Raw genomic sequence first — 9,727 nt, forward strand, 5'->3', positions numbered from 1 at the left:
GAGAAACATTTCCTTAGTGTAAAATTGCTGAAATTATTAAAAGTAGGGGAAGTCTTTGGCTTAAAATTTAATTTTAAAATTCTATGAAAACTGTTAGTGCTGACTAACATGGAATATATTTTATTTCATTTTATTAGATAATTAAAATCAAAGAGATATCACTCAAAGCACAGGGTTTGCTCTCTGGCACAATATGATTATACACTGCAGGTATGCCTTTCATAGCAAGTTTTTAAAAATCAAATAAAACTAGTTTTTATTAAAGGAATATAATTTCATACATATTTTAATGAAGATTAAACCCGAAAATCAACATCAGTTGAATTTTTGTATTGCCTTAAGAATATTTAATAATTATTGGTAAGTCAGAACAAATAAAGATTTTGTTTTACAGATCTTCGGTATTGTCATTTATCTTAAATGGGGAAGTATTAACTGTACCATCTATATTACTAGTTATTTAGGCATGGCAAATAATTTTTAAGTCTAGTAACACCAACCATTTTTTTATCTATGGGTAACTATTTCTTGTTAGCAACTGAATTTTTGGTATAGAGGCCAAGGCACTTGTCCTGCATTCTGCCAACCATGTTGTGAATTCTAGGCACCACATATAGTGCCCCCCAAGTACTATCAGGAGTCACTCCTGAGCACAGAGATAGGAATAGTCCCTGAATACTGCAGGAATTTGCCCAAACACAAAAAATGCAATAATAAAATAATTTTGGTTACTATTTTCTATTCTGGTAAAGATGCAGAAGATGTCTCAATAAGCAATATCAAAATTAGTTGTCCTTTGTAATACTGGTGGGTAGTTTTTTCCATAAAATGTTTTGAATAACAATAAAATGGATTATTTTATAAATTGATAGAGTAAAATTCACCATTTAAGACATGTGCTATGCCAGGGAGAAAGCTTACAGTGCTAGTTTGGTCTAAATAGTTTTACACGAGGGAACCCTTGTTCACTCTTTAGCATCTCTGAGTGTTGCCTGACCCAAAGAAATAAGACATTTTCTGTTAACAGTGTAAACTTAATGGTCATATCTGAAAAGAAAATCGAGATCTCTCCCTCCCTCCGTCTCTTCTTCCTCCTTTCCTTCTTTCCATTTTGCCTGAGCATAGCCAGCTGTGGCCCAAAATAGCAGAGCATGTAAGGATGAAGGTAGGAAGGAAGGGAGGCTTGAATATGGAATATTTTTTTTCTATTTTGTTCATAAAGTTGAAGAAGTTCATAATTTGAACCCCTAGTTAAATTGCCCATATTACCCACCACCAAACTGGCTAGGTGACAAGTTACTAAGTCTATTTCAACTTTGATTGGCTCATTTAAGAAAAAAAATTATGGATTAAAATAAACTCATAGTCATAAGAATTAAGATCAAAATATAGAATGCTTAGCATATTATTTAACAGAAAGTCTTCAGTAAATGTTATCTTTGGTAAATGATATTTATTAGGAAAGTCTGCTCAATAAGTATCTTAAGACTATTAAATTAGCTTCTTTATTAAAATATGATATATACTTTAATCATATAGTTTTTCTCAAATTAATTTTTTTTCTTTAGGTCACTTTTCACATAGAACCATATAAAGATAGAAATTATGAAAACATGTACAAAAATATCAAGTATATTATAGACAAGTAAGTTTCTTCTGTGTTTATAATTACTGTTATGATATAATGATAGTGCATAATGATTTACTGTTGTAAGAAAAATACATTTAGACTACATATCTGTAGTTCGTTACCACTTATTTCTGAGTAGGACAATTAAGGATTGCTGTTTTTCTTATTTTTCCTATTTCTTGTCCTATTTGTTAAGTCATATTATCATCTTAAATTTATATTCTTATATAACAATGTAAGATATAACAATGACATGACAAATTAAGATGTTAAATATCTTAAATATAACAATTTATATCTTACATATAACAATTTAGATTGTTATATATATATAACAATTACATATAACAAAGTTGATATAACAGTTTGTATTATTTTAAATTGTTGCTAGATCTTCTAAGAAAATTTGGAATAGGAAATATGATCTACTTTAGAGCAGCAGATCCAAATCTAATATTTTCATTTATTAATAGTTTTATTTTATTCAAGAATTTTAAAGATAATACTTTGAATAATATTGCATTAGTCACAAGTAATTGTTGGCAGCAGTGAAACATTACTGAAAATAAAAAAGCCACATGTGAATTTATGTGTTTGTCTTATTGGAGTCTTCCTGGGAATGCAAGATGTGTAGATCAAACTCACTTGTCCCATGGCTTTGAACATTCACTCCAGCCCCCAAGAAAGTGGGTTTTTTTATGGTGCTAGTCATTTACTGGGATTTGTAAATCCCAGTGTAAGATAATTAGTATCTGTCTGTCTGATTTCCCAGTGTCAAAATTAAACATGCAATTTTAATAATTAAATTTTTATAACTGGTATACGCTGAATCTGCAGCAATTGTGTTAATTTTCAGTATTTAAGAAACAATTGCATATGAAAAATAAGTTGTAAATGTTTACTTTTGTGTGTCTTTTTATTCTAGATATGGAAATCACCCAGCCTTTTATAGGTACAAGACTAAGACTGGCAAAGCCCTTCCTATGTTTTATATTTATGACTCCTATATTACGAAACCTGAAGAATGGGCCCATCTGTTAACCGCCCAAGGACATAGCAGCATTCGCAATTCTCCTTATGATGGATTATTTATTGCACTTCTAGTAGAACACAAACATGCACTTGAAATTCATCGTGGTGGTTTTGATGGAATATACACATATTTTGCCACAAATGGCTTTACTTACGGGTCATCGTATAGTAATTGGGAGTCATTAAAATTATTTTGCAATAAATTCAACCTATTATTTATCCCAAGTGTGGGTCCAGGATACATAGATACAAGCATCCGTCCATGGAATGCTGTTAACACTCGAAATCGGATCAATGGAATATATTATGAACACGCTCTCAAGTCTGCACTTAAACACCAGCCCAGTTTAATTTCTATCACTTCTTTTAATGAGTGGCATGAAGGAACTCAAATTGAAAAAGCTGTTCCAAGAAGAACCAGTAAAACAGTTTACCTGGATTATCGGCCTCATAAACCAAATCTGTATCTAGAACTAACTCGCAAGTGGTCTGAGAAATACAGTAAGGAAAGAGCTACTTACGCATCAGATCACTAGCTGCCTCTTGGTGCATTCATTTAAGCCAATTCTTAATGCATTCATTAAAATTTTATAATTATGAATTATCACTTCATAAATGCCGCTTGTTTTAAGTTATGGGGAAAGAGAGATCAAAATCAGTATGCACTGCTCATCACAACCGTTCACAGTGCTGCACCGAGAGAAGCGTGAACACTGTTCCTGTGGCATAATTTGCTGAATTTCTGACAGTAGCATTTCTGCTTTGATGGCAGTTGACTATGTTTTACTTCACAAACAAATGCTTGTATTATGTTAAGTAATTAATACAACATTAAATTCTGCTTGAATTCAAGATCAGAAGAAGTAGGATTATGTGTGTATTTGGTGTATCTCTTGAGGAGAGAAGACAAACTTAAAAAAATAAAGTACATATTTCATTTACTTTCTGCTGTGAACCATATTGTGTTAGGAAAGCTTGTTTTCCAACAGCACAAAAGAAATCATTTTGCATATTTTGGTTATCTTTAGCATGCAAACTATTTTGCATATGTAATATTTCTGCTTTATAATCTTGAAAATCAGATTTTAGAAAATATGGAAATTTCTTACATAAAAGTTCATGAGTATGCCTCAGTGATTAAGAAAACATTAGTTTGAAGATAATAGTGTCCAAGAAATGGCTTTGCAGCGGGGTTTTTTTGTATGAGACTTATTTAGAAAGATGTGAGAGGAGAGAGAGAGATGTTTGTGTGTAAGAGAGAACACAGGCTTCTGTGGAGTGGTGAAAAAGGCAAGTAAAGGAACATTGAGCCAAGCAAGCAAGGTATGTGTTCAAGGGAGAACAGGGACCGGAAGAGCACGCTTTTGGCAGCAGTCTTTAACTTGTTAATGTTTTAAAAGGACCAACCATAAGTATTAACTCTTTTCTATTTTAGCTTTTTTCTATTTTCTGTTTTCTACTGGATTCATTTATTTTTAATATTTAAAGGATGGTCACCAAAATTGGTAGAGAAAATTTACTTGTATTTTAAATTTATTTCTGATATGTGTTTTGTTTGGTTTTGAGTATTGTATGCTTAATGGCTGAAGTATTTCATTAAAAAGAGAAATACTTCAAGGTTGGAAAGAAAGGACGGCAGGGAGTGCTTGCCTTCCAACTGGGTCTGATCCCTGATACTCCATATGGTTCTCCGGGCATCACCAGGAGTGATTCCAGGAGTAAGCTCTGAGCATAGCTGGAGATAGACAAAATATAAAACAAAAACAAGCAAAAACCAATAATGCTTCAAAATATACTGTATCTTATAATATTTAATCAGATACACATTTTTATGGTAGCAATCAAATTAATACTTGTAATTTATACTTGTAACTAGTTATATTGTGAGAAATTAATCATCTACATGCTAAAAATGGATAAGCTACAGAATAAAATATAGTTTATTGTGGTTAATATTTATAATTAGAACCCCAAATGAGCTCTAATGTATATGCAGCTACTTTGTATTATTTATTATACATTTATTTCATTCAGAATATAAACTGTTCATAAGCAAATTAGCAGGGGAATTCATTATTAACAGTTATTTAAATCAGATGAAATAGTTATTTTAGATGGTAGTTTGGAGTAAAATATGTTTGTAAAAGTCATGAGTAGTGTCAAACATATTTATAATCTACAAGTTTGATGTTTCTTAGAGAATAACCAGGCCATAGATTTTCCACAATAATAATAATCTGCTTTCTAGAAGAAATTGCTAGGATCAATCACATGATGATATAATCAAATATCTTTATAGGAAGAGTCTATATAGCCTGTGGATTTTTTTCTGATATTAAGTTAGCCACTATCTTATTTTAGGAATAAACTTTAAATATGCTACAGTTACCTTTTCATAAGACGGATTACAACTTTTTTTTTGTCTATGTATTTAAAACTGAAAAAAATCAACAATCTTATGAGGTTAAAGGGAATGTGTAAAACCAAAATCAGCAGATCCTCTACATGGATATACCACTGTCTAATCTGGTCCCATTGCAAGAAGTAATTCTGTTTTTACCAAAGTAAGAAGTGCCCCATCTAGAAGGGGAACACTAGAAGGCCTAGGTTGAGGGGTACTTTTTGTTTGTTAGCATAAAGAAGAGGCTCTCTGTTTATGTTACTGTTTTTCTGAAAAGGGAGCCATTGGCAACTCTGTTCAGGAACCTCTAATTATATTCTAGGTAACCTGTTATAGCACTCTTGAACCCCATGCTTTGTTCCCACCATATTACCTCAACCATCCAATAATGATAAATCAGATTTCAAAGTAGTTAAAACATATCCGTCTTCCCTGCAGAAAGTTATTCTGAAGAGAAGATGGTTAGATTCTAATCTCATGGTTTGTTAATATTTATTATTTTCCTGTTTTTTTAAAGAAAAATAATTTTCTGTTTTATTAGAAAAATAATTTCTAAAAACTTTGTAATTGTTAGGTAGTAATGCCTTCAAAATCTTTCTCAGGTATTCATTAGAGCTGCCTTTATCAGTAGACTTACAGTACAGTCCTAGATTATGATGATCATAAAGGATAAATAATTGATTTTCTAATCTAAAAGACTGTAGTTTGAATTTAACAAAGTAACTGTGTAAAAGCAGAAATTATATAAGGCATGAATCATAGTGATTTATTTTTACAATTTTAATCAGTTTCATTGCTTTATATAAACCCAATCTTATCCTTTTCTATTCCCCTTACGGATTATCATTGTTAAAACCTGCTGTTTCTAATGTTTATCTTAGTTATTTATTAACTTCTGGACTAGAGTGATAGCACAGTGGGTATGGTGTTTGCCTTGCACGAGGCCGACCTGGGTTCAATTCCTCTGTCCCTTTTGGAGAGCCCGGCAAGCTACCAAGAGTATCCCACCCGCATGGCAGAGCCTGGCAAGCTTCTGTGGTGTATTCCATATGCCAAAAACAGTAACAACAATTTTCACAATGGAGACGTTACTGGTGCCCACCCGAGCAAATCGATGAACAAAGGGATAACAGTGCTACAATGCTATTTATTAACTTCTATTTCTGTTTTAGGAATGTATAATTAAAAGATTACTATTTTGTTATGGATTTGTTACCTTTCATTTAATAAAAGCATAAATGAAATTGTATCTTAAATATAAAATCTGAAATATAATTTACTCAATTTCTGAATAAAAGTTAACTTTATTGCTCATCTGACACTCATATTCTCTGTTGAGATATGCAGCATTTATAAAATAGTTCACTTTAACTGTACACACTTTGTAAATATGTAAATATTAGTATGTACACACATTGTGTGCATATGTGTCTGTTTTGTTTAATTTGGGAGAGGTTTCATTATTGGTCATATATTAGCTCTGACATGCTTTAGAAATTGAACTTTACCTACACATTAACAACTCACCCAGAGAAACTAATAAATTCACATCCCTGTACTTTTTCAAATGGTCAGTATTTAGCTTGAACATTATGACTGGGATCAGAGAGATAGTAAGTGGGTTAGACACATGTGAATCATATGTCTGATGTAGGATTGATCCCAGGAACTTCATAAAAACAACCAAAAACACCTAATAAACATTATGACTACTTCTAAACTCTACTGCAGCAATTTTTAAAAGTCTTTATCTGAATTTTCTATAAATGTCATTCTAATACCCCTTAATATAGAAATAATACTATATTACTAAAATAATTTATTTTTATAAGTATGTACATTCAAAAAATTAAAATGACATAGTCATACTTAAGTTTTTTACCAAATACATTTCTTTTTAAAAAAACAAGATCTATTCACATTTTTAAATATCAAATATACATTAAAAGTCAATATTCCTTATTGCTCCTACTTGCAATTAATGTTTTCTCCAACTTTATTTTCCTGTTGTTGGATGAAAAGGAGATAGTTTGTTGAACTGAAGAAATATTCACCTGAAACTGTGCATATATAATATCAGAAAGAGGTTTCTTTCATGAATATTCGTTTCCTCAAGATGCTTTCAGGAAGACTGTAAATATGCTTTTATATTAATAGTTGAAACCATATGTTCTATACATGATTTAATTTTCTCTTCATTAGTTAAAATACAGAAAATTAAATTATTGTTTTGTTTTATGTTTTTCTAAAAGTCAATTTTAAGGAAGCACTGTATCAAAAATGATTTTAAAACCCCATAGCTTATAGAAGAATAAGGCTATTGTAATGATTTACATATTAATAGAAGCAATTCTTGAAGTGTCTAGTAAACAGTCGTTATGTCAACCATTACTCTAACAGTATTTTTGAAGTAGTAATAGTTTCTGAGATAGTGACAAAGTTCCTGTGCATTTTCTATTAAATATTTTACTAATCAATACTGCTTTTATTATTTTCTTTTATTTTTTGCATTTTGGGTCACACTCAGAAGTGCTCAGGGGTAACTCCTGGCTCTGCACTCAAGAATTACTCCTGGCAGTGCTCAGGAGACCATATGGGATGCCGGGGATTGAACCCAGGTAGGCCATGTGCAAGGCAAGTACCCTATCCGCGGTACTATCACTCTGGCCCCAACACTACTTTTAAAACAGAACATACACTAGAAAAAAAAATTTTAAGTAAATATTTACATGTTTTCCAGACAGGAAAGTCTTGTGTTGAAAATCAGCCTCATTTATTCATCATAATTCTTCATAAGTCAATCAATATTAATGTTTTTTTTCTATTTATGGTAACATCCCTCAAAGAGCATTCAAAATACTCAGTGACTTAAGTACAGGAGTGGGATGCATAAGCAATTATCTCAGGAATGCCACACACACGGAAAGCTCTACAAATCTTGATGAGTTTAGAAATGAAAGATGAATTTATTATTGTATCTTTTATTATTTTTGAAGTTATTCCTTTCTCTTCAGCCCAGATACCACACTCAGTGAGCCATGTTCATATATAATCAATCACATAATAAATACAAGCAGGACCAATAATATACATAAAAAGAATATGACATAAGTACTGTGTTATTTAATATATATTTATATAATTAAAATATACAGATATGAAGAAATTCTGGAGATGTAATTGAGATCCCTGGTGGGTTCACTGTAACTTAATTTGAATAGATAACCTAGTTGGAGTGACCTACCAAGTGACACTTTATAAGAGATCTAAACATGAGGAAAAATATTAGAGAAAACTGTGCAGGCTTGAAGAAGCAAGTAACCATGGGACTATACCTTCAATGAAGTGAATTCTCCCAACAACTGTGTGACTTTGGATGAGGACCCTGAAATCTGTGGTTCCCAGTGCAGGTTGTCACCTTATTTACAAACGTTTGAGACTCAGAACAGAGGATTTAGTTAAGCCATATCTGGTATGCTGTTTCAGGAAAATGAGGTAATTAATTGCATATTGCTTTAAGCTGATTTGTGATTTATTTTAGACAGCACTAAAATTCCAAAAGAAAATGTAAGTGGACAACCAGCACATATACATATTATGCTTATAAGTTCTTTTGGACAGTCCTTTACATATGATGAACTTGTTTTCATATAAGGTCGATCTCTGTGGGTTTCTGTATCTTTTTTCCTTTTGTCTGTTAAAAGGGCATATGACTCTGACAATCATCCTCTCTTACAGATTATTAAAGTTTTGCTTTTCAGTTGAGTCATTTCCCAACAGAAAACAGGTTCAATTTTCTTTGTACTTAAAAAAAAAAACCCACCATGCTTCCTCTAAGGTGTTCTTTAATATAAGCTGTCCAATTGTGGGGAAAAGCAAAACACCAGAAACACCCAGGTTGAGGGACCTACTGCAGAATCCCCAAAACAGCCAATGCCATTGAGATAGGGAAGACTGCAAAACCATTATAAACCAGGGGACAAAATGAGGCTTGACAACTCTACAAATGGTACCTGGTACTGATCCTGGAACTGTAAAAAGACATTAAGGAAATAGATACTTGAAATTGAATAAAGTCTCAAGCAAAAGATACTTGTTCCTTAATTTTGACAAATGCCATGATATAGTTCCGTAGCTCCTCCTATTGAGGCCTTCTTTGGGTAAGGGGTTAGGGAAGGATAGTTCTCCCAAGAGGTACTTAAAGAACCTCTCCCAGGTACAAGCTTGCAGTGATGCAATTTCTGAAAGAAATTTCTCTGGACTTAGTTACTAAAATATTAAAATACAGAAATCCAAAACCGTGCAGCCACTATTGCGGCTGCTCAACCTCATATCTCTTCATTCTCAGCAATGGAAAACAAATTATCAAATGCTTCCTTTTCAGGAGGTCCAACTTTGGGGGGAGAAACTTCAAACAGTAATAGTGAGTTTTTGTTGAAATATTGAATGTAATCAAAGTAAAGTGAAAGTAAAGTGAAATTTATTAGTTACACAGGCGGGGTGGGGGTGGTGGGTGGAGGTATACTGTGATTCTTGTTGGTGGAATATGTGTACTGGTGAAGGGATGGGTGTTCGAGCATTGTATAACTGAGACTTAAACCTGAAAGCTTTGTAACTTTCCACATGGTAATTCAATAAAAAAAATAAATTAAAAAATAAAACTA

The 9,727-nt window shown here is 32.2% G+C and overlaps 1 protein-coding gene across 2 annotated transcripts in view; it reads left to right on the forward strand.

Annotated features, from left to right (window-relative positions):
* MANEA (mannosidase endo-alpha) overlaps positions 1–6,312 on the forward strand; it is a 31,105-nt gene extending 24,793 nt beyond the window's left edge. For both annotated transcript variants that reach the window (XM_004605749.3, XM_055136022.1), the window contains exons 4-5: positions 1,569–1,645; positions 2,556–6,312. In XM_004605749.3, the coding sequence (XP_004605806.3) occupies positions 1,569–1,645; positions 2,556–3,198 (720 nt within the window). In that variant the 3' untranslated portion in view covers positions 3,199–6,312. The remainder of the gene's footprint in view (positions 1–1,568; positions 1,646–2,555) is intronic.
* The last annotated feature ends 3,415 nt before the right edge of the window (positions 6,313–9,727 follow it).

This window comes from Sorex araneus, chromosome 4 (assembly GCF_027595985.1).
Source record: "Sorex araneus isolate mSorAra2 chromosome 4, mSorAra2.pri, whole genome shotgun sequence".
Classification (NCBI taxonomy): Eukaryota; Metazoa; Chordata; class Mammalia; order Eulipotyphla; family Soricidae; genus Sorex; species Sorex araneus.